General features: G+C 41.1%; 2 protein-coding genes across 2 annotated transcripts in view; one reads left to right on the forward strand and one right to left on the reverse strand.

Moving 5' to 3' along the window:
* Positions 1-1342: 1342 nt before the first annotated feature.
* cd28 (CD28 molecule) lies at positions 1343-6252 on the reverse strand. The gene is made up of 5 exons (XM_044019341.1): positions 5892-6252; positions 5078-5313; positions 3186-3342; positions 2935-3098; positions 1343-1825 (listed from the first exon to the last, which is right to left on the reverse strand). The coding sequence occupies exons 1-5, from the start codon at positions 6004-6006 to the stop codon at positions 1763-1765; spliced, it is 735 nt and encodes a 244-aa protein (XP_043875276.1). The 5' UTR covers positions 6007-6252; the 3' UTR covers positions 1343-1762.
* Positions 6253-11784: 5532 nt separating this feature from the next.
* Positions 11785-25470, forward strand: part of LOC122786131 (ras-associated and pleckstrin homology domains-containing protein 1-like) — a 42695-nt gene continuing 29009 nt past the window's right edge. The window contains exon 1 of the mRNA XM_044052179.1: positions 11785-12025. The gene's annotated coding sequence lies outside the window, so the exon portion shown is untranslated. The remainder of the gene's footprint in view (positions 12026-25470) is intronic.

A 25470-nucleotide genomic window follows, 5' to 3' on the forward strand; every position in this document is an offset into this window, starting at 1 on the left:
GAATTGCCACAAAACACAGGGTTTACTGCACTCCAAAGATGTAAAAAATAAACATCTAATAATAACTATATTCGATCTTTATTGCAGACATATAAATTGTTAATCATTAACAAATGCACAGTCAGTGAATTATGTTCCAATCACCTTCTGCTGTACATTTATTTTAATATCAAAAAGGTACAGTAGAGTGATTCTCTTGTGCACATGTCACAAGTGTGAGCAGTGGTCAAATCATTAAATAACAATAATGTTTATCAGAAAGAAAATCTTGTCATAATTGATCTTCTTACAAGATCAACAAAGTCAAAAATAGTTTGAGGCGTTCCACAAGGCTCAATCCTTGGTCCATGTTTTGTTTTATTTTTTTTTAATTTAAACATGATCCTTTTTAGCTCCATCATAAAGTCCATAAATAATTATATGTAATACTTCATATGTGTCGGTTGGGGGGGGTACAAGAATTTGAAAACCACTTCCCCTCACACGTCTATTCATTTGCGACTTGTTTGCGACTCAAATGTACAATACATCATTCACACTTAGTAATGCTGGTTTACCATGTATGTGAGAAGGAGGTTAGGTAAGGTTAGGGATATAAAAAACAGTATTCATTTTATATCTCTTTATCATACATAAAACATTTTTTAACTGCTATTCATTCTGATTTCTGCACAAGCCCCACCAACCAGAGACAACAGGAAATGCCAGCATGGCAAAAAAAAATAGGTAGTTAGTCAGAAACCTGAAAGTCATATCTGTACCTTTTTTTCATATGAAAAACAAAACGTTAGCCTTTTTTTTTTTTTTAAATCTTATCTTCTGCAAAGTGGTTTAGAGATTGTTCTTCATGTGGGACTGTGATGCTCTTTGCTTGGTTCCATCTCTTCCATAAAACGTTTTCTCAATCATTTACGTTTACTGTGATAATGTGGCAAAAGCATATGAAATGTATTCAGATTACATCATTAAAGGTCCTACAGTGCATTCAATTATACATGTTATGGCCTGATGGTGGTGCTAGATCAGGCCCTGTACAGTTTGGGATGAGCCAATACTGTTTCAATAGTATCCAAAAATCCTATGTATCGCATGCTTTACAATCGGCAACAGTGTTTTAGCCGAGTCATGTTGTGAGCTATTTATTTCTTCTTCATGGGAGAAGAGTATTTGTGACACATTTGGAGAATTATGACTTTGAAAAGAAATGGCACAAATGTGTTGTTAACAGCTTCATAGATTAAAAGCTCAAACATTACTGTATCCGACTGATATTGTTAGATACTTGAGTATCGTACACAATTTTACTAAAATAATACAAGACAACAACACATGAGACACAGAGTTATGTCGTCCATCCCAAGCTGATTTATTCACAATTAAGAATTTAAAAAAGTTAAGAAACTTTACTCAAATAAATATCCAACATGAATATTTGATGAACATTGCAATGGCAACAACGTTGACACTAGCCAGTACAAAGCAGGAAAACAATCTCTAGCCGTGATGCACGTTAATGACTTGAAAGCAAATTTTGAAATGAAAGCATAAAACAACAAAGCACAAATCTGTAAAAGGCAGATTTGAGTTAGCAACGAGGCACCACATGCACAGACATCTAGAGAATCTTTGCAGAGGTGATATTTCATAAACGGTCAAAACCTGACCTGAACGCTATTCCTGAAACAATGCATGCATGGCATGGTAATGCTAATCTGTGGACAGATACAGACGCTGCTCTGCACTTGCAACGTTTTCACATAAGTCAACAGTATCCACCCGAGATGGTCTGTACTGTCTCTCTCCTCCCTTGTTGACACTGGATTGTCTGCAAATGGAAAACACATGTTTAGGCATGAGTAACATCTGCCTGCAAAGACAAACTGTTGCTATTTTTCTTCCATTACTGTACATTCATTTCCTGCTTCTATAGACCTTATGTTTGGCAGAAACATGTTAATAGACATCCGCCACTGTTTTTGTGAGAGCCTTGTGAGAGTTTGGCATTTCTGGTCAGTAGTAGTGTATGTTTATGCAGTACCAGGGCAACAACTTTGACAGATAAAATCGCTTCTATAAAACGGGTGTCAGGTGTGCAGTCAGGGGTTTGTACAGCAGCTGTTGGCGAAAGGCTTCAATGGAAAGGGAAGGTTTTGATCATCAGCTGCAAGCAAGATGGAAACGTGGATGTGAAATGCTTCGCAAACTTTTTCCACCTCTGAACCTCACCTCGCTTTGTTGAAAATACACCTTCAGATGCCATTTTGATTAGTTTTGACCATTTTCCATTGTTAAGCAAGCAGACTCACTCCCTTCATCGATACAAAATAAAAATAAGGTCTATAGGCAGAGGTTTTTATGTGTAGACCAGTGGTTCTCAAACTTCTTATACCAAGTATATTTATTGCAACTCTGGAAGTAACGCCATTATCACCACTGTCAAAATACAGTGGTGTAAATATGTCCAGTATAAATCAGATATGGACTTTTCACAGGGGGCAGATTTATTCCCAATAAGATAATTTGCTCTCTCATTAAGACGGTGACTCTATAATTATTATTATCTCATTTATTATTTCAAATTCCTCAGCTCCACTCTGATCACATACCCTGGTATATACAGTAGAATAGTATTTCTGATTTTCCTCCAAGTACCACCAGAGGAAGCTTGCGTACCACTGGTGGTACACGTACCAAAGTTTGAGAACCCTGGGTGTAGAGCAATCAGTGGTGTTTCAAAAATGTTTTGGTGGCCTACGGCAAGAGGGACCTGGGGCCCCCTACTTCAAACCAATGAAGTCTTGTTCACACGTGATTTTTAACCAGATGATTGTCAAGTCAACTAATAGTAACTACACTGGACAATGATATCAATAAAAATACATTTACTGACTGATTCTACTACAGCAAAACATGAGAAAAGATCAAATAACTGACCTGGAAGTAAATAATGATGATGAGGACAAACATGACGAGTGTCACCAGCACTACCACAGGAGCACTGAGTGGAGCCTTCATCTCACCACGCTCACCCTCCTCTCCTTCGCCACGCAGGTGAGCCAGCGCTCCCTGAAGCTCCTGCATAGGACAGTCAGAGTCACCTGTGGACACACATTCACAAAGTCAGACACAGGCTGTGAGTGGGCAACCCTGATGTGTGAATATGAGCACATGAACCTCCTCTTCACCTAAGACATGAACGAGTGTGCCGTTGCCGGTGAGCCGCAGGTATGGTGGCGGGTAGAGGATCTCTATCTGACAGCGGTACAGCTCTGTGTCTGTGGCTTTGAGACCATACACTGTCACCTCCATTGCGCCCTCTATCACCTGAATGGAGCACTGCACCTGAAAACACACATTAGAGCCCAGAGTTCAACCTTCTCTGAAAGGAAAACATGCACTGTCTTTGTTTTTTCCAGCAGGTATGAAACGGTCATGTTGTGTGCCAGACTCCTGGTGAACCATGAATGATAACTGTTTTATTAAACATATGGCATGTCAATTGAGTGCTGGTCAGCTGGTGAAAGCAGCGGGTATGGGAGAAGTTCGGAGAGGACATGGAGAAAGACTATCCGGCACCATGCGGGGCCTCAGGAGGGGAAAGCGGGGGACCATCCAAGCTGTGTACAGTAAGGATGGGACACTGTTGACCTCGACTGAGGAGGTAACCGGACGGTGGAAGGAACACTTTGAGGAACTCCTAAATCCGACATGGTGGAGGCAGAGAGGGAAGCTGATGGGGGATCATCGTCAATCTCCCTGAGGGAGGTCACTGAGGTGGTTAAACAACTCCGCAGTGGCAAAGCCCCGGGGGTTGATGAGATCCGCCCAGAAATGCTGAAGGCTCTGGGTTTGGAGGGGCTGTGTGAGAGGGGTTGTGGTTTGGGGGCTTGAGATCTCGTCGCTGCTTTTTGCAGATGATGTGGTCCTCGTGGCTTCGGCCTATGACCTTCTGCGCTCACTGGTGGCCGAGTGTGAAGCGGTCTCTATGAAGATCAATACATCTAAGTCTGATGCCATGGCTCTTAGCAGGAAACCGGTGGATTGCCTTCTCCGGGTAGGGAATGACTCCTTGCCCCAGGTGAAGGAGTTCAAGTATCTCAGGGTTTGAAAGGAGCCAGTTGAGGTGGTTCGGGCATCTGGTGAGGATGCCTCCTGGACACCTCCCAAGGTATATCAAGCACGTCCAGCTGGGAGGAGGCCTCGGGGTAGATCTAGGACAAGGTGGAGAGATTACATCCCCGCTCTGGCCTGGGAAGGCCTCGGGATCCCTCAGTTGGAGCTGGTCAATGTGGCTCAGGAAAGGGAAGTCTGGGGTGACCTTGCTGAAACTGCTGCCCCCGCGACCCGGCCCCGGATAAGCGGAGGATGATGATGATGAAGAAAATACCTCTGCATTAATGTCATTTTGCCTGGAATAGTCTAGATCAGGGGTTTCCAAGAGTTTTTTAGACCCTTTTTCTTTTCTCTTTTTGTTCAAAAAAACAAGCCAAATTCAATCTGATTTTAAACATTTTGAGTACTTTGAGTGCTCAGGTGTGTTTATACAGTTGGTGAAAATTGGGCTGAAAAAAAAGAATACAAGAAAATCTATATCGCACATTCTTATAGCCTCTATATTTACTGTACGTTTTAACACAGTCATGGAAAGAAGCAGCCGAAATGCTCTGTGTTCTCAGGGTTAACAGCACATTAGTGCTGAGTCATCTCAAGCTATTTCAAAGTCATAATTCTCCGACAGTGTATCAAACATTTATTCTCCCTTGAAGAAGATATTGACTCGGCTAAAACGCTGTTGCTGATTTTTAGTTAAATTTTTACAGTCTGTACATAGTATTTTACATAGATACCGTATATTTATCTCTATTTTTATCCAAACATCCTCCATATATCACATACTTCACTCTGCGCAGACTGTAAAAATGGGTCAAATAATATTTGTTGCACAGCGAATTATGACTTTGAAATAGCTTGAGATGACTCAGCAGAAAATGTGTTCCAGAAGAAGGTCTAAAATTACTGTATCGGACTGATATCAGTATCGCTATTGGTGCACAATGAGCCATTTTGACGTGTGTACCTCTCTGTCCTTCTTCGCTCCTGTCCCTCCGTGCTTGGTGAGGTTGACGACGGATGAACAAAGTTCCCGGTTGCCGTGGAGACCCACCAGCAGAGCCACACGGACCTCCTCAGGGTCGGGGTACGGGTATACGCCAGAGGCTTGGATGTGGTTGGACGGTTGAGGGTGGATGAAGCACTGGACCTGAGCGGTGCCATTGATGCCCACCGCTCTGTAAGGCTGGATCACTTTCACTGCTGATGGAAACAATAACGGTTTGAAGCACAGAAGGTGTAAAGATCTGCAGATGACTGCACTGATACCGACACTGATATCAGTTTCATTTGTACAATCAATTTGTACAATATCAGACTTTTAGCTCGTAGAGACGACACAATGATTATTATTCATTTTTAACTGAATTAGTGAATCCTTCTGTATCTGTAATTTATCAAGTTTTATAGTAAATCAAAGAGCTGCAACTCATTATTTTCCCGATTAATCAAGTACTTTGCGCTGTAAAAATGTCAGAAAATGTTGAAAAATGTTCATCTGTGTTTACCAAACCTGGAAATGATGATGTTCTCATATGTCCCCTTTTGTCCACAGACCAAAAGGAATGAGTTTTAATGATTTCCTTTGTTTATATGGAGCAAAGAATCCAGAAAATATTCACATTTAAGAAGCTGAAAAATCAGAAAACTCTAAATAGTTGACGATTAATTTAGTCACCGATTAATAATCGATCTATCGTTGCAGCCCTATACATGATATTCATGAGTATTAACCCTGGAATGTGCAAGATCAGAACAGCTGATGTTGAGTGTAAACTCACCACTCCACACAGGCGGCAGCAGGAGGTCGAGGACTGTCATCAACATCCATCCCCTCACACAGTGCGTCGGGAACATCATACACAGTCGTCTCACACAGTGAAGCCACGCACACATGTATCAGTTCACTCTGGTGAGCGTGCACATTAAGACACGGGGAAAAATAGGTCACCAAAATACTGCAAAAAACAGTTAAAGTCACCTTTATAGTCGGCGCGCTTGCCTCGGATGTCATGGAAACTGTCGTGCCAACACAGGAAATGATGATGATGATGGAGTTCTGCCGGTAAAGAGAAGACGAGACATCGAGAGGCTGCAGCTTCTGCAGGAAAGAAACGAATGAGAGTGATGTGATTGAACGGGCAGTTGCATCAGCATTTTCACACACTCTTTTTTAACCATAGAGAAAGAAAGACAATGCAAAACAAAATGCACACTAACGATGTTTTATCGAAACACAAATCACAAATCAACAGAAACTGATGATGAATGAACTTCAAAATAAGATACAGACAGATATTGAACACCTCTAACCAATGGTTATTGAACAAAAAATAGTCCCTGCATTAAACAACATAAATTATTACACTAATAATAGCTCGATATAAAATTATTACCATAGCTACTTTCTTTAAATCTAAACTTTAAACATATTTCTATCCGTCTGCATTTCCAAATTCTAATTATTATTAATATTATTATTACTACTACTACTGTGACTACTAGTAGTAGAAAAGTGATCTCTCATGAACCATTATCACTATGGAAACTGTGTCAATTGAGATGAAAATTGTCAATTTCAACAATTGTTTTCGTAGTTCTTTCATAACCGGGAGTGAAACCAGCATGTATTCTTAGTTCAATCCCCTCTGATGTAGTGGAAGGGGTTTTTTTTGGCTCTGAAAACCAATTCAAAGCATGTAAAGATGTTCTTCCTGAAATTTGGTGCAATAAAACATCGGCAGAGTTTCGTGACGTTCATACGAAAGGAATTAAGAAACCGAACTAGCAACTGTTATGACTCAGTCTACTTGAATTTTTGCGTTCTCTTCTTCTTTCATACCCTGCATAGTTCACTCTTACACAGACCGTGGAAACAAACCGACTCTAGATTACGATACACCATAACGGAAGGTGCTGACATTGTACATTTCGGTGTCCTCTTCCTGACGTCACATGGGCCTTTGTTTTGCCAGGAAACATTCTGTGGGGTTAAGCCCCATTCTGCACTCACAGACAGAGCTGACTGAGTTACAGTAACCTAGAGAACGGCGGCGTGTGTTTTTGCCGCGTGTATTTTTTCACTGTGGTTCACTCGACTGCAAAAAGTCATGTGTGAGCAGAAGCGTGTGCGTGTGTGCGTGGAAACGGATGCGTCGTTTTACCTCAGACAGGTTTATGTCTCCCACAGTGACCCCAGCGGACCACCTTCATACAAAAGTGACAAAACACACCGCTTTGTAAATGACAGAGTGCATAAAAAGTAACAAAGTAGGGGCTGAAAACATTGTATTTATCACAAAATGTGAGAGCCAATTGCATAATGAAATCCGTGTAATGTGCCGTGTCAGTTTTTGAAAACCACAAGTTCACACCTACAACCAGGCGCTATTAAAGCTCTGGACGTCACGTGACTCCATTTGTTGACTCAGGAAAAGCTTCTGCCAAAGCAAATTCATGGCAAATTCTGCCATGACCAATTCAGGCTCCGACTGTTGCATGATGGGATTGCTCTATCAGACGAAACTACTTCCATCTTTTCAAAACAGAAGACTACTTTAATTTGTATATACGGTTATATACGGTATATACACCCCATTAATATCAGGTTATGAGTTACTATTGTATGTTTTTTAATTAATAGATTCAGTTTCACGTCATAACTATTATAGTTTAGAATATATAAATCAATATAGTTTATATTGTGAATTTTGATATATTTTCAAAAAAATTGGGACTCATTTTTTTCACAATACCGACCCCGAACTGACCAAGCCAGCCAATGTGGAAGTGTCTGAAACATGTATTCTCTTAAATGGCCATGAGGGGGAGATTCCAGTGATTGCGAAAATAATTTAGTCAAGTTCCTCGCTTGATTGGTAGCATCAGAAAGCCCGCCTCACACAAGAAGATAATTGGCCACATTTTCGACAGGTTATGCAATATTAATGTCATCAGACACTTTAGAGCAGGGGTGTCAAACATGCGGCCCGGGGGCCAGAACCGGCTCGCCAGAGGGTCCAATCCGGCCCACAGGATGAATTTGTTAAAATTTCACACTAATCTAAACGTAATGTCAAATGCTCCAGATACCCGTGACTAAATGTTTGTGCCTTTATAGATCCAGTGTGCTGTGTAAATAGTAAATTTAGGCACAATATTGTTGAAATTGCACTTATATTTCTCAAGAAATTTCATGTTTTGTAAAATTATCCTTCATTAAATGTAAAACAAAGGAGAAAAAACAAAGGAGTTCTTGTTGTTCATAGGTTATTATTCTATTATTTTGCTATTTTTACTGGTCCGGCCCCCTTGAGATCAAATTGTGCTGTATCTGGCCCCTGAACAAAAATGAGTTTGACACCCCTGCTTTAGAGCCTTCTTGATTTCAAATTATTAAGTAATAAAAATGTTTGGTATGTACGACTTGAACATTGATTCGGGGCGTGAAGAGAACCCCAAAATAACCAATGAGACTGGTGGACAGACAAGAAAGAGGACAAACGTATCACAGTCCACCTCCATGTCTATTTACTTTCTTAAATCACGTGAGTTTCTGTGAATCCCTGGAATCTCCTCCCTGAAATTGTTTGATTAAACGGATGAAAACGTTGAAAATTGGTTACAAAGTTCGTTGTGTCCGTGGTCTCCCACACTTCCTCTAGTGTGGAGTAGACTTTAGAGTCAGTTAGACGATAAAACACTAAATTGGGTGGTTGACAACTAATAAGGCACTGGTTGAGAGTATGAAAGAAACAAGTTATCAGATTGTATGTAAGTATTTTCACAATTTACATAGAACAATATTATGGAAATGTGTCATTCCTTTTTTCCACTGGTAATCTATTGTGAACCACCGGGGACGTCCCGTTTCAACTGCCTGCGCGTCAGCTCGTCTCGCTGCATGTCTAATCTGACGGAGTTTCGTAATGATGGGAAAATGACGTTTTTTGATGTTCTAATCTGACTGAATTTCTGCCTAAATTTAATTCTGCGGTTGACTTTTGACTCTTTCTTTTTTTCTTTCTTTTTTTTTGTACACATTTCTTTCATTCTCACATGAACATATAGTGAAAAAGGTCAAAAACCCTTGAAGTTCGGGTGACAATGATGACTCTCACATCCACCCACTCTAGACATGCAGCAGTTGGATGTTGGATGCATTGTGGTTTACTGCTGCAGCTTCGTTTCACCTCCTCTTCCTTCCTCTGTACCAAAGTGTTCTGCTGCGGGATAAAGAGCAGCAGGTATTCTCATATCATGGATCGACATCCACAGAGATGTAGCACATCATTTTTATTTTTATTTTTTTTATCTTAAAAGGAGAGCGAAGGTTAATGAATGGCACATTAGAGCGACTGAGAAACAAGAGGTAGACAAAGGAGTAGGAACATCCTTCAACACACACATCCATGTAATATTTGAACATTTTGTTTCACAACAAAGTGCGGAATTATCCATCAACAAAAATAACTATTTATGAATTAAAATTAACATTGTGTAAATACTAAAATATTAGATCTGTTTGCTTCACATAAAATGATTTACATAAAAAAATGTCAATTACCTGCTATATTTTCTAATTTTCTTTAAAACTATTATACACATTAAGCAGCAATTCAAAACTTAATTTACAAAATTGAAAATAAAAAAAAAACCTGTTAATTTATCTGTATTTAATGACCTTTCACTGCCCACATGCAGTACCACCATGGCCCGCTAGGGGAACACAACCCACACTTTGGGAATCACTTGCTTATAATGCAATAAACAAACGGTTTATTATGACTACCAAACCAAAACTAATCCGGCCTAATCATCAATCCAGCCTTCACGAAGGGTCTAGAGTGTGTTAAAATGTATTAAATGTATTAAAAAAAAAAAAAGAAATAATAATAATAATAGTAACACATTGACTGTGGCAGACAAAACTCAAATGGTAAGAATCTCTAAATATACAATAATTATAACATTCATAAATGTAGGATTTAGTGCGAGGGCTGTACTTACCTTGAACAGGGTTTACCTAATAATAAAGTGGAAACTCTCTTGTATTCATGATGTGGAATTAACTTCCAACATCAGACCAGTAGAGGTCAGGCTTGAGCAAACAAAAAAGAAACTTAAACACAGGACAAGGTGCTGGTGTGTGTGTGTGTGTTTGTTCTTGTATTTGTGTTTTGTGAGGACCACAAAATTGTAAAAACCACACGGAGTGAGGACATTTTGTCTGGGCCTTTTTCAGGGTTAAGATCTGGTTTTAGAGTTAGGGTTACAATAGGGTTTAGGGTTAGGCACTTGATTGTGATGGTTAAGGTTAAGGTTAAGGTAAGGGGCTAGGGAATGCATTATGTCTATAAGGGTCCTCACTATACTGTACTGTGTACATGTCTCTAATAGGCTGTCGAGTAAACGTATCTTTGTGAGGACATTTTGACCTTGTGAGGACATTCTTCTCTGGTCCACACACCTTTAACAGGCTTTTTGAGGATTAAGACCTGGTTTTAGGGGCTGGGGAATGCCACACAAAGACTACAGAACCAGCATGCGACACTGAACTTGTCAGTACCAGTAGTCTTCATGGAGACCAAAACCTGGTCCTAATGAGGCTAATATCTGAAATGTGGTTATGGTCTAAGGTAAGAGTTAATGATTAATTGGTTATGGTGTTTGGCTTTGGTTAGGCTGTCCCGATGAGTAAGTGCCATGTGTGTCTGTGTGTGTGTGTGTTGTGTGTCTGTGTGTTGTGTGGAATGACCTCATCAGGACTGATTGGTCGAGGATGATGTGTAGGTTGGGCAGGACAGGAAATGGAAACGAGGCACCGGGAACGCGTAGGGAATGGATGCGCGCTCCCGCTGACTTTTTTGGGATCCGGTGTAACGCTACAAGGATGCGTCATGTCAGTCGAGGTAACACCGGAAGTGAAATCGTCCCAACCTTCACAGTAAAAGACCTAAAACATTTGTTATTTTTATTTTTATTTTATTTTTTTTTAAAGGGGCATTTGCAATTGACTATTTTCTTTTAGGCCACTGACACTTTGCAACCCACCATCTTCCAAACAAATGTACCTGTTGTTGTTTTTTTACAGTTAATTACAGATATTATATTCATGTTAAATATTTCAGATAAAAAAACAAATACAAAATCAGTTGTATTTTAATTTGAACATAGTGTGCGTGTGTGTGTGCGTTTATGAATAAAGAAATTAAGACAGATTGATTGATTGACTGGTTATCATTTGATAAAATCAATCAAATATTCTAATATAGCAATGACATAATATCAAACTGCAGTTTAATAAATTATATTTATGTTTGACAGACAGACGACAGACAGACGACTTTATTAATCTCTTTGGGAGGTTCCCTCTGGGAAATTAACAATTTATTCCAAAATATTAAATATTAAACAATATTATTGTTAATATTGTTTAATATTTCCGATACAAACAAATACTTTTATTTTATTTAGAATGTGTGAAATTAAATTATGGTTTGAATAAATAGTTAATATCATATTATTATATGTATGAAGGGCATTTTAATGTATTAGCAAATATTAGCAGCATAGTTTTACCCTTTTTTTAAAGTTGTTCTTTGAATAAGGACAGTGAGGGGCTTTTATTCTGAAATCCCTTTCCTGAAGTGTTGAATGTCTCCCGTTCCTGCCTTGACGCACAGCATCGCTGTTAGCGGTGGTGGGATTCAGTGTGGCAGCAGAGGGGAAGGAAGCAAATCTGGGGATATCTGGGTGAAGGGGAGTCGGTGAAAACCCCCGGACTTAAACCGGCAGTGAATCCCGACGAATCCCGATTGTTTTCCCAGCGCGGGCTTCTCTCCCGGCGGACACCGCTCCTCTACCCGTGTGTCCCCGCAGCTGGCTGCGCTTTTCTCCTCCCAGGATCCGCACAGTAAGTAGCCAGATCCCCCCTCTTCACCTTAACGCATCCCTGTGAGCAGCACATTCACCCTGCTGTGTTTGTTACTGTCTGCGGAGGGAAAACACAGTCTTTGCAACATGTACTTATTGATTTGCTTTCCTTCTGCGGCTTCTTTGATCATCATCCTCTGGATACAATAAAAGCTAATAAAAATCCCGTTATTGGCTACGTGTGTGTGTGTGCGTGGAGGGAGAAGGGGTGAATGGATGGAGGGTGCAATGTCAGAGAAAACCACTGGGCTCCACAGATAAAAGGCTTTCACTCCCTGCAGCTGATTTAACGCTTTCATGTGATGACTGCATACATGCACACCTAATAATTTCATTGTGCGTAATGCGTTAAAAAAAATAACACAAAAAAAAAAACCGCCGCAGGGCCTAATAATGTGCATGTACAGACACTCCCGGCCTGGATGCGCAGGTTTCGCTGGGGAGCAGCGGCGGCGGCAGCCTGGATGACAGCGCCTGCTCTCCAGCAGCGGAACATTTGCATCGGCTGCAGCAGCAGCAGCTTCACGAGGCTCCGTGGACCGAGCTGACACACGCAAGGCGTGGCATTCACACAGCTTTACACTACACGCTATGGGCGTGTTCCCACACACACACACACACAGCTGCCACACAACACACTGCCCACTTATTTAAAAAAATAAATAACACTGTATTCACGCGCTAGAGCCTTTATAGCATTAAAGCACCAGTAATTCTTGACTACTGTCTGTGGCAGTTATTCCCAAACTCTGGGTCGGGACCCACAGATGGGTCACGGTTGATTTTTTTTGGGGCAGGGTCCCCAAACACATTTGTTTACCTACAACTTCATGGGAGTTGTTTGTGTACCAATTCTAAATGACACCGACATAAAACTGATGCATAAACCAACAAAGAAGGGAGAGGAAATGGCAGAGGGAGAGAGAGAGTGGAGAAAGTCGTGAAAGAGTGTTTACATACTTTCTGGTATGTGAAGGCCACCATAGTTCACTGATAATCTTGAGACCAGGAGGGGTCCGTGGAGGAGTCCTGCATCTGTTGCACTATATGGTCTCACCATTAGATGTTGCTAATTCTCACAGACTGGACCTTTAAAGCCATTTATTCCCCTGAGGGAACTGGCAACTATACAGGTGACCACCAAAATATAAGAACATGCTACTTGATAAAGATAAAGAGTGACAATAGCTGTTGATACATGGTGGTGTTTCAGTGGTGCTTGTATCTATTGTTAGGGTTAGAAATATTTTTTCTTCTGCCCTAAATGTCACATTTTGGGGACATAAATGTGCACAAATGCTCAAGAAACTTTGGCCAAATTTCAGAATCCCCCAAATGTGTACCTTTTTTGAAAGATCTAACTTTATGTTATCATTGAAAGCGACCCATCATTCTGTTTTTGGTATCAAGCGGACTGACTAGTATAAGTGCTTAAGTGTCATTTAAAATTCAGCATCATCAGATATGCAGGCGTGCCATCTGTCTCTTTGTCCTGCCGGAAAACCTGTCCCACTATCTCTCAATCAATGGGATTAAGAGGTGGTGTCCGACTGTCTGTCCCACTTCTTGCAGGTAGACCTGTCTTACCGATCTGTCCCAGGCTTGTCTCACAATTTACGTTCCCAACTGCTACAGTGAATATGTAGCTTTTATTGGGTCACATGTGGAATTGTGAAAGGACTGTGATCATACACAATACAGTGCATCGTATACAAAGTGATTTAATGAGCCAACTTAAACGGTGGCTTTACGGTCCTCCGTAATGGACCACTGCAGTAGAGGATGAGGTTTGGTACTCTTTGACTGTCCTCTGTATTCCGTTGGCTGATTATTTTGGACGGTGTTTTTGGCAACAGCTGATATTCTGTCAAAGTCTCATTAAAATAAAGGATGATGCTGTTTTTTTTGATGCAGCAATGCAATCAGTCCGAATGGCCTTCTGGGTATTGTTTGAAAAAAAACAAAAACTAATAGTCGTTCCAGTGCAGTATGTAAGAGACAAAATACGGCAATATATCATTTTCCTGACTTGTGAGTTACAATTATTTATACGCTGATTTTCTGCACCAATTTGACACACCAGCGTCACTACTGCATGACTACTTGCAGGGGTGTTGATCACAGAAATGAGGGTGTTATGAAGTTAAGAAGTTGACAGACAGCGATGAAAAATACATACAGTAATTCCTCCAAATCCCACACGCTGCGTCTATTTTTCAGCGGATTTGTGTCATTCTTCAGTGACACAGACATTGTGATCGATCGTTATATTATTGTCTTGCAATATTGTGTGTATCGTGATATTGTGATATTATCATGACCATCACCACTGGAGTTCTTCATTTAACCTACAGTGCAACACAAAGTTATCACGGTGGTTATCCGAAGTGTGCGCTGAAATGTTTCAAACCTGACCGCCTCATAAATGCTGAAGCTTGATTTTCAGGCCTATAATCTGTAACCAGACCCATCAGCGCTTAAGTGAAATCAGAACGACAGAGTTGAGACGTCCAAACCCAAGAGCACACTCGCGTGCAGCAAGTGGGGCAGAATTTCCGTATCTCCCTCGGTGGTGTTGGAGGTTTACTGGAGTATGAAATTCCCCACTGCCGTAATTCACTTTAAGGCTGCTCTGACCGTATCCAACCACGCCAGTCAACTTGGGTTTTACATGTAAGCCCTGCAGAGTCCTGTTTTCCCGACAGGTTCGACTGTTGGTTCACGTCCATCCTGTGCTTCACTGTGAGAAAGCTATTGTTGGGAAATCTGGAAACACTAGCAAAAACAGACTACACTTTTTTTTTAAATGCAGTCATTTCCCCTTCTGTCAACCCTCTTATCAAAGCATTGACCTCAAAACACTGAAAGTTGTTCTGGCTGCACTTTATCAAGCATTTTGCTCCATCCCACTAACTAACTTCTGGCTACCATCCAAATGTCCGCAGTGCAATACCCCCTAGCTTTTGTGAAGACTCCAATCATGTGTTGCAAGAACTCGTAGAAAGGTTGGTTAGTGACAGACGAGTACGGCGGCCAATCATCCCCAAGTAGAAATAATTGTTTGTAATCTAGTTGGGAATGTTTTTCAGACCCGAGCTCTATGTTTCGGATACTTTCCCATCAACTCACAAATATGTTTTTTCTTGTAGTTCATGGAAGACAATTAAAAGGATGGAGCAGATCAAGAGATTTAACAACAGATGTAGCGACAATGAAGTCCAGGCTTTGTTTACCATGTTCGTAGGGAACATCATGAGACACATGTAGAAACGGAAAGACGACTGTTGTTCCTCTGACATCAGCAGACTAGTCTCGTCAGGCTGATTGCCTTGGGTGTGTTTGTCCGACTTGTCTGCTCTGCAGAAAATGTTACCCATAGGAAGGTTTCTAGCTTGGAAAAGTGAAGTTCCTGCACCATTAAGGTACAAAAGGGCCATTTGAGCAGCTGGATATTAGATTAATCAGTGCATTCATGTTTCCTGGAGGTTAACTCGCGTCCCTATTGCACTTAAGATATCACAGTGTTGAGTAAACCTTATAGATTAAAGTAAATGTGGAAAATGAGTTTGGCTCGTGCTCTTATCTCCATACTCAGGGACTCGTGGAGACTTCGCTGTCTTGTTTAGGTTTTGTTAAGTGGAGACATGTCTGTTGTGGGAATCGCACATCTGTATTTCCAGGCCCCGGACAGGCCTGCAAGCGCTTAGAGACGGTGTTGGCCTTGTGTGCTTCCTCTGGCAGTGTTGCAGTGGTCGTGTAAGCACTGGTTACATCTGTATCAGCTGCAGTCGGTTCGTTTATTCTCACTGCTGGCTGCGTGAGGTCAAAGCAGGTCACCATCTGATGTTGTTCTCCCCCCTCTCCCCTTGCTGTCTTGTCATACTGTGTTTCTCTCTGTCTCTCACCAAGTGTCTGGAAAAGTCATCCCTCCTTCTCTCAGGAAATTCCTCTTTGTCCCGGGGGTGAGATGCACAGAGAGGGTGCGAGGGGAATTGGAGCGGATCTGCTACAGAGGGACACTGCAGGCCACAGCGTCTTATTTACTCACATTCTTTTTATTGTGCTACTACAAGTATCTCATTGTGTTAGAGCAGTTTATAGAGACTATTTGAGATTTTTGACGTTTGGCAACCGTCCCTCAGAAAAACGTGGCATCTGAAATTCAGTCTCCTACTTCAATCTGATCTGGTAATTCAAGGTCCGTTGTGTAAGAATTAGTGACATCTAATGTTGAGAGTGCAGATTGTTACAAATGGAGTTCTCTACTGTTCTCCTACTGTGACAGGAAGGTCAAGGGTTTGATTCCTGGCTTTGCTAGTCTCGATGCCAATGTGTCCCTAGGCAAGACACTTAACCCCAAGTTGCTCCTGTGCCGGCAGTGCACACGAATGGGTGTGATAGATGTGTGATCGAAACATAGTTGCGCTTTATGGATGTGTGAGTGAAATGGGTGAATCTGTGAAAAGCTACAGTGTAAAGCAGCTTTGAGTGACTAGAAAAGCACTATATAATAACTACAGGCGGACTGTTGACCTTCTCTTTCAAGGGAAATAGTCTTTGTTTGCGCCATAAGCTTTCCGGATGAAACACAAAAAGTTATCTCTCGTCGGTTTGTCCAAGTGTGCCGCTTTAAAACAAAGACTTTTCCCAAAGTACACATAAAAGACTAGGGAACACCTCACGATACGCGATTCATGGTCTATGATACCAATAATATCAATACAATGATTCTGTGCTGTAACCCAAGTTTCCCTCATTCATTTGAGCAGCGTCGTGAAGTAGTGATGCCCACCGGCGAGTGCAACTGGCAGGAACTGTTTACTTTAGAGTGCCGTAATTTGTTAATTAAAATATGCCTTGACATATTGATTATCTCATTGCTGGAGGAATTCCAACAATATATCACCAAATCAATAGTTTGACCAACCCTTTATAAAAACAACTTTTATCTCAAAGGAAACATAATCTTATGCTAACATACAGTACGTATGTGTAGTACGTTCACCTCACACCAATAAAACCCTGCTAAATGTTTCAAACTCGTCTGTAGTGTAATGCAGCACTTCTGTGTAGGAGTCTTTATTGCAGGCTGTTCTTGCTGCGTCAGTGCTAAACCTGCAGATACACCAGCACATTAAAGTGCATCACAGCTGGAGAAGGGGAAGAGTGTAGAGTGTGTGCATGTGTGTGTGTGTGGACTCATGTCGTTCTCTGCTAGAAACTGCTGACCAGTTTGTCTGGTTGGCAGTGATGTACAGTAGAGCTGGTGGTATAAAACTTGGGGCTTCATAGCAAATGAGCCTTAACTTAGCCTTGGTAATATGGCTAATCTTAAGCGGGAGGTTGAACCGGGCTAACCGGCTCATCTTGATTGGCATGGTATATTTACACAAGTGGCGTAAGTGGAGTATCTACAAATACCAATATCTGTATGATTATGATAACCAACCGTTTCAAAAAGAATATTACTCCAACTGCATAACAGATATTCTACTTTTATAAAGGAAGAAATAATGAATTCACCGTCTTCTACTAGGTTATAGTAAATCCACACAGCTAACATGATTACTGCAGCACGGCAGACGCGTGCAGCCGTAACTCATGTTCTAGTCACATGACGGCAGATCTCTCTTTACAGCCTCTGCACAGTGATATTTATGGTTTACAGATCATTAAAGAATTGCATTTGACCACTGTGGGACTGATACTCACTCTGAGTACCGGATTCGCTCATCCCTATAATGAATTATCATAAAAATCGACTCACACCGGCCAAAATTCAGCAATTCTGCATGAAAATAAGAAATATGATGAATCAACCACGATGTTATTTGTCAGTGTATTTGATTTATAAGCAAACAATGGCAGCTCTAGAAAGATAGGTTACCATATTTACATGAATAGTGATAAAAAAACGACCTAGTTTCAGCCGGATTGGGATTACGTATTGGATTAATGTGTGTAGAAGGCAGCTGTAATAGTGAATGGATTTTTAAAATGAAGATCAAAGGGCTTTGATAAAAATGATTATAGAATGGACTGAACCTCCAGTCAGGTCAACAGGCGACGGTTTTTACTTGTGCTGTACAGTAATAAAAATTGACTACGTGCAAAAGACAAGAAATTTAAGGACTTTTAAAGGTGTTAAAGGTTGTATAGTTTTAGTGTTATTGTAGTTGTTACCATTTTAGGACCTTACCTGGCATAACCACCGACAGTGGAGAACAAAACCTGATCCCAATGAGGCAGAAGCTCATTTCTGAGGAACTGTTTCAGGGCTTAGATTTAAATGGTGGTTGGGGTTAATTAAGAGTCAGGCATTAACTAGTTATGGTTAGCATTATGGCTAACACCTTGGTTTGGCTGTTCAATTGAATGGAAGTCAATGCAGTGTGTGTGTGTTTGTATTTGTTACCTCTTAAGGACACTATTCTTGCTTGTCCTACTGATGTAGAACCTCATTTCTGAGTTATTGATCAAGGTTAGAGTCAATGTCAGGGTTTAGCATTCACAGGTTGTGTTTACGCTTTGTGATAATGTCTTGGATTGGTTGTCCAATTGGTTGGAAGCCAGTTTAGCGCCTAATAAGAATAGATGCACAATCCTGTGTGTGTGTATAGTAAGTTTGTAAGTGTGTGTGTGTGTGTGTGCTCGCGCTCTGCAACAACAATATAAGGTTTTTCTGCTGTTTGTTGTTGAAACAGGGAACTGGGCAGCTGAATGCAATGACTCAGCCTGTGTCCCCCTCCCACACACACATATATATATACACAGGAAGAGTATTAATGGAGTATCCAGATGAGCTAACAGTACTCCACTTTCCTCTGTCTCCCCCTTTGTTAACTGCGTTGTAAACTGTAAACCACAGACCCAAAGATAAACATGGGAGAACAGTAAAATGACCTGATGGTGGGTTCACTATACATCATCTCAATGTCTCGGTTTAATTTTAAGGAATATCGCAACCCAAGAAAAATGGTGAGTGAGTTTCCGTGTTCTGTTCAATGGGTAAACCCCTAAAACACGTCAGAGTTCAGAGGTCAGGGATGCCATTAAGAAAGCTACTCTTGGTCTAGGGGACATTCCCCTCGACGTCCGTTGATGTGGACCACTGATGTTTCATTTGTTGGCACTGTCGTCACTTTGACAAACCTGGTCAAAGACATCGTCTTAAAACAAACTCATTTAAAGAAAAACAAGAATTAATGTTCGTTTAACAGCTGTGGGCTGGGGGATATAGTGGGTCGTCCTCTAACCGGAACGTTGGCAGTTCAATCCCCGGCTCCTCCGGTCAGTGTGAAGAACCAAACTTGGGCAAGACACTGAATCCCAAATTGCTCCTGACAGCTTTGGACAATATTTTATACTGAGTGCCTTCATCTCAAGTTGACATTGTAGAATACCGTGGTTCAAACACAGTTTTCGACCAGCAGCAGTGTCTGTCTTTGTCTCTGTCTCTGTAATTCCACACAGATGTGGGGGTTTTCTGGCCGTTGTTACAGTGTTACTGCACAGTCCGTCATTCTTGGAAACTTTAATCTCATTTGTTTCTTTTTGTTTTTTTTTTCTTTTCATTTTTCTCTGTCATGTTTTTCCTCTGAGTTGTAGCACTGTAGCCAAGCCACTTTCTCTCTCTCTCTCTGCCTCTATGTCCCTCGACCCTTGTGGAGATCCAGGGGCAGGCTGTGCAGCTGGGAATCAGGCCTGTCATTTTTGACTGTGCTGAAAGAAGGTCGACTCTGTTTTTCTTTATTTTTTAAGTGTCTGCTTCCTGTGAACATTGAAGTGGTGGAAAAATAGTCAAAAATTTAACTTTGTAATTCAAATTCAGGCAAACTTTATTGTCCATTATACCAGGAACTGGCATTTTTGTTTTTAAGTTTTATGTCGGTAAAAGTACAATGTAATCTACAGAATGTAGAATTAAAAGTGTCATTTGCACATTCAGTCAATTATCAGCAAATCAGTGAAGTATCCCAATTATTATGTTGCATATTTATCTCAATTTATGTTATAATTTAATAATTTTAATCACAAATACACTGTATGGTTTGTGGAGGCACAGCTAGAAGTTGGGAGCAAAATACTTTTTTAACGTGCGTGCATACTGGGGTACTGGGGTTGAGGCACATGCCATCTCATAACCACAACATCTGCGGTTCAATTTCTTGCCCTTGGAACGTTTTTTTGTTCGCCATGTAATTGCCAACTGCCTTTGTTTCCTGCTTCTCCTTAAACTTTCAATTGTTTAATAAAAGCCAAACACTCCCAAAATAATCTTAAATAAAATGGGGAAAAAAAGTGTTGCTGCTGCTGCTATTAACCAGACTCTAGAAATGAGTTGAAGAGATGTAGCCTTTTTTTGGTGCCTGCTGGAGAATAAAATGATCCACAAATGGGTTGTATACAGTAATGAGACAGGAGTTGATGGTGCAATTACTCCCTAAAATGTTTGAACTAATTGCCTTATTAGCTCATGAGCTAATGACGCTTTTCCAATATACACTTCGAGCACTACTCGGCTCTACCTGAACCGACTGTTTGGTATCAGGCACACCATTTTCCATTATTTAACATGGGCGGGGTCGTGATAGCACGGCTGTGCAAAACTGCCTCAATGTCGTTTTATCTGGAAGGCGTATTTTTGCTGCAACTCTCTTGCTGACTTGTTTGATTCTTTTGTCAGACATTGCACTCATGACTCTTCCAGTGACAACACTCTCTGACCAATCAGTGGCCGGTAGTTTGTGGACACCACATCTTAGTACCGGCTCAACTTGCTTGGAACCTCGCCAGAGCAGGTACCAAATAAAGCACCAGGTACTGTGGCTAATAGTCTCGAGTCGTGCTAGAACTGGACAAAAAAAAGTCCCAAATGTTGCTGCTGACTGCTATTATTCCTGCTATTATTTCTTTTAAATAAATTTGCCTCTGGTGCCTGGTGAATTCTAGGATAGGTTAGGCTGTGAAGGATCCACCCCGTGAATCTTGTATTACTTGCACGTAGAAGAAGAACGTACTTGGAAGAGCCTTTCAGAATGGTACAACAGAGTCATAGCACTGTGGCACAATTGTCATTCAATTTTGCTATCCAAATGAGGTGGCCCACAGGTCAAACTGCCTCTGGATCCATTTGAATGGACCGACGATAAATCAGAGAAGTGAAACGCGTAATGAAAATGCTTCAGTATGACTCACTCCTTTTGCCAATCATCGCCTGGAAGCCAAACAGTTTTAGATAAATGGTTGTGAATTTGTCTGACCAGTGTCTGGATTTCATGGCAAGGTTAGTCTGTCTTTATTTACACATTTTCATATAATAAAATGTAGTTATATATATTTACATATATGTATATATATGAAGCTATGTGTGCAATACTATGATAAGAAATGGGATACTGTACATTTGACTGTAACCTTGTATATGTGAAAAAGAGACATTCTTTCCAATACTCCTGTTGGATTCTAGAGGTGTTGCTATACCCTTGAATCCACTTTGAGATTTCTGATGACTCATCTTGTACTTGGGGGAGCATATATACTAATTTGCATCCAATCCAGCACTGTATGACTCTTTCGATTTCCTTGCCCCAATTGATGTGTCATTTAGATGCATCTAATCCATCAATTTAGTGATGAATCTGCTTTCTCCAGTCTCTCCCTTGTCAGCAACTCCCCAATATCACATACTGGTCAAACATATATGTCCTCACACCATCATCAAGTCATTTGCAGAGAGTTTTGCCATGTCATCATGGTGTGTCATAGCCGTAGCACCCATTTAGCACGAGTGGCTACTCCAAACGCCATTGGATACAGCTGCTAGCACTCTTGAGAGCCATGTCTTGAGGACTTAAAATCTAAACTATCTTAAGATACCTGCCTGAAAAACGAATTGCTTTCAAGAGGCATATTATGAATCCAGAATCCAAATACACAATAGTATGTTGTAATTAGCTTTTTCTCAGCCTTTGAGCTGTAACACTACAAAGCAGTGAACGGAGTCGCAGAAAAGGTGCTAATTATACCCTGCGAGCTCTGCCACACAGCCTTTATTGTGTATCGTGTGTGTGTGTTTAAGGGAGATGATGTTTTTGTAAAGAGTGTGTGTGAGCGGGTGAAAGTGAGAGTCTGTTTTGGGTTTGTCGGTTAGTTTGTTGGCTAGTTTGAAGCAATTGTTGACATTGTGCGCGGGCATGTGTGTGTGTGTGTCTATTAGCTTGCAGAAAGTGTTGATACTATAAGCTAGTCAATTTTCAGTTGCTTAAAGACAGAAAATTGTGTGTGTGTGTGTGTACTTGTATTTGTTACCTCTTTAGGACCTTTTCTGTCCCTAAATACTGACCTTGTCATGACCTGTAGTCCTGGAGACCAAACCACGGTCCCAATGAGGCTGAACCTCAATTCTGAGGAATGGGTTAAGTTTATGGGTAAGATTTGGATTGTGGTAAGGTTAAGGTTAGGGCTCAGACATTAACTGTTATGGATAAGGTTAGTGATACCACTTTGTTTAGGCTGTCCAAATGAATGGAGGTCAATGCAGTGTCCTTAGAAGAACAACTGTGCAAACCTGTGCTTGTGTATAGTTAGGTGTTAATGTTATGGCTTGGGAGTATGTCTGGAGCAGCTACTACTTTTTTTTTTGTCCTGGCTCATTCACATGTGAAAACACACACACACACTCACACGTGAGGCAGTTCCAGAGCAAACCACAGCAACCTCTCAGATCCAAACAGCTCTCCAGTAGAGATGGAAAGTATGCAAGTCTTCTGTCTGTCTGCTGACTTTTGTCTCAGTGTGACCCAAAACTGCGAGGATGAAAAGTTGATGTGCTGCAGCTTCTCTGCGGACAGAGCTGCACGACAGCTGTATCTGCTGCGACAAAGGTCATGGCTCAGACTTGCACCACTCTGTATGGTAGCCACTCTGATTTTGTATTTTAGGAAATTGAGTTACACAACATCTGTAGAGGAGTCAAGTGTGGTTTAGTTGTGCCTGGGAAGTCGCCAGCTCTAATCCTCTGGTTTGGAAAAATGTGGGGATGGAAAAAAAAAAACGAGTACGTTTGTCCACCTCAGCAATTGCTGTGTAGGTGTCTTCAAGGAAAACAGATGTACTTAAGAGTTCTACATGTATGATTCCTCTACCTGTGGTAAAAAGGACCAACATGTAGGGGCTGATGATGGGATGCAATATCCAGATATTTCAAGGGTTGGAATCGCAACCAAAGTAGAATCGAGTGCCATGTGTCAGGAACCATGTACCCATGAAGTTAAAATGAATTTTGATTCTGCTTAATGGTTCCTAAAAAGATAGAATTAATTATTTTGCAAGGATGAGACGTGGCTGTCTGCTTGCATCAATAATCCACAAGCAGCAGAGTGAAAATGGTCAATGGGAAATGGTCAAAAGTGGCCACAAGGCAAAGACAGCTGGCCTTCCTTCCTTTCTTTCTTTCTTTCTTTCTTTCTTTCTTTCTTTTATATCAAACTGTACACACAGGTACATGTTTTACAGGTTCTAAACTGAATGAACTTTAGCTAACAGATATTTGTAGGTGTTTATGTGTCTGTCCAAGAAACCCAATCCTAGATATTTCTAACCAACCATAACTACTAAAAAAGTTGTGTTACTTATTCACATTATTACAGACATGCATATCAATGTGAGAGAGTTTAAACAGCTTGTAGTGTTTTTAGGAAATGTGGGTGATGATAACCCTTTCCTGGGTTAGGAATACAGTGGATGTCTACAAAAACACACCACCACAAATGCAACGTTTGGTATTGACATGGTCTCAAACTGAATTGCAATTGAATCTCTGATAGTAGCTCATTGTGATCTGTCATAAACAATCCTACCACATTTGTAGGAATTAATTTTTATTCATCCAACAGCTCCAAGTAGGAGCCCCAAGTAGGGCCCTATTTTCTTTGTATTTCTTCTGTTAATACCTACTATTTGACAGTTTAGGGAAATACCCTTTCCAAATCCACACCAGCACAGGTTAGGAGCGAAGAGTAGAAGTTAGCCCACAGACTGATACAGTTGATGTGTCACAGTCTTAGCTGAGGGGCTTGTTAGAACTGGAGCAGGTCTGGTGGTTTTTAGCTGAGTCAGGCTCTTTCACTGCTCTGTCATTATATGATTAGTCCCATAACTCTGTGCAAATGCGTTATTTCTGCGTATATGGATTTACTGTATGTGTCTGAGCAGGTTTTCCAGCGTCGAAGCAGTCTATCCCTTCTCAACGAGCTCACTGCAGTGTGTATAAAGGGATAAAAAAGTGGACTCAATGAATACAGCGCTCATGCCACAGTTACACACAGATATGAGCATGAATAACAACCCCACAGAACACACTTGAGCACTTCGTTGATGTTTTTCCGTGTTTCTGTCTCTTGTTGAAAAGGTTGTCGTTGGTTCCTACCACAGATGTTGTTTCTGGCAGGAGCCATTTCATCTGAGGACAGGCAGAAGTGGAAAGTTTTTACTTTTTTTTTTTTATTAGTTTGAAGCATTTAGCTGCGGTGCCACTGTATGTGTTGAAGGAAAACGCTACTCTTAAACCACAGTCACGTGACTGGAGCGAAGATTGGCACGTTTATCTTTGATGTCCAGCTTTAGACTCTGTGTGTATTCCAATCAACTGCCTTTATAGGGAAAATAGGCAAGACCTGATGACATCATTGATCAGTAATGCAATAATAATCTCACATTTAAATCCTGTAGCATCACTCCTATTGGCTGTTCAACTACACCTACTCTACATACAGGTCTTTTCTGGGGCTGGATTGCTACTCCATCACTGGCAAACAACTTTCTTAGCTCCAAATTAACCCAGTCAGTCAGTCAATCATCATCTGTGCCAATCTCAGCTACATCGGGCGATAGGCGGGGTACACCCTGGACAGTTCGCCAGTCCATCGGAGGGCCACACACACAGATAGAGACAAACAACCATTCACTCTCACACTCACTCCTACGGTCAATTGAGAGTGTCCAATTTACCTATTCCCCACATTGCATGTTTTTGGACTGTGGGAGGAAGCCGGAGTACCTAGAGGGAACCCAAGCACACACGGGGAGAACATGCAAACTCCATGCAGAAAGGCCCTTGTTCCAACCGCTACCACTACCACACCGTGTGACCCCAAATTAACCCAAATAATATAAAAAGAGTTTCAAAGTGAATTGGAAGACTTCACCAATAAAACACGTGTCAACATCGGCAGAGTGTTTTTGACGTAGAGAGAAGGCTTTGGATCATGTGTCACTTATGAAACAACATCCAGAGTACAGTGCTACGGTACCGTCCGCTGATTGGGGGACAGAAAAACGTGACTCCTTTGCGACTGGTGTTTCTTCAACGCCTACCAAGTGAAGGTACTGTTCAAGCCTTTCCCAGGGCCTTAGCGTCCCATA

Source organism: Solea senegalensis, linkage group LG2 (assembly GCF_019176455.1).
Source record: "Solea senegalensis isolate Sse05_10M linkage group LG2, IFAPA_SoseM_1, whole genome shotgun sequence".
In the NCBI taxonomy this organism is placed as follows: domain Eukaryota; kingdom Metazoa; phylum Chordata; class Actinopteri; order Pleuronectiformes; family Soleidae; genus Solea; species Solea senegalensis.

Excerpts from the sequence above, each read along its gene's own strand:
- cd28 (XM_044019341.1), bottom strand. The coding sequence starts at position 6,006 with ATGTGTGCGTGGCTTCACTGTGTGAGACGACTGTGTATGATGTTCCCG. Across the intron at positions 3,099-3,185 it reads CACACTCGTTCATGTCTTAG|GTGACTCTGACTGTCCTATG; the intron begins GTGAAGAGGAGG and ends GTGTGTCCACAG. Across the intron at positions 1,826-2,934 it reads TCATCATTATTTACTTCCAG|ACAATCCAGTGTCAACAAGG; the intron begins GTCAGTTATTTG and ends TTCCATTTGCAG.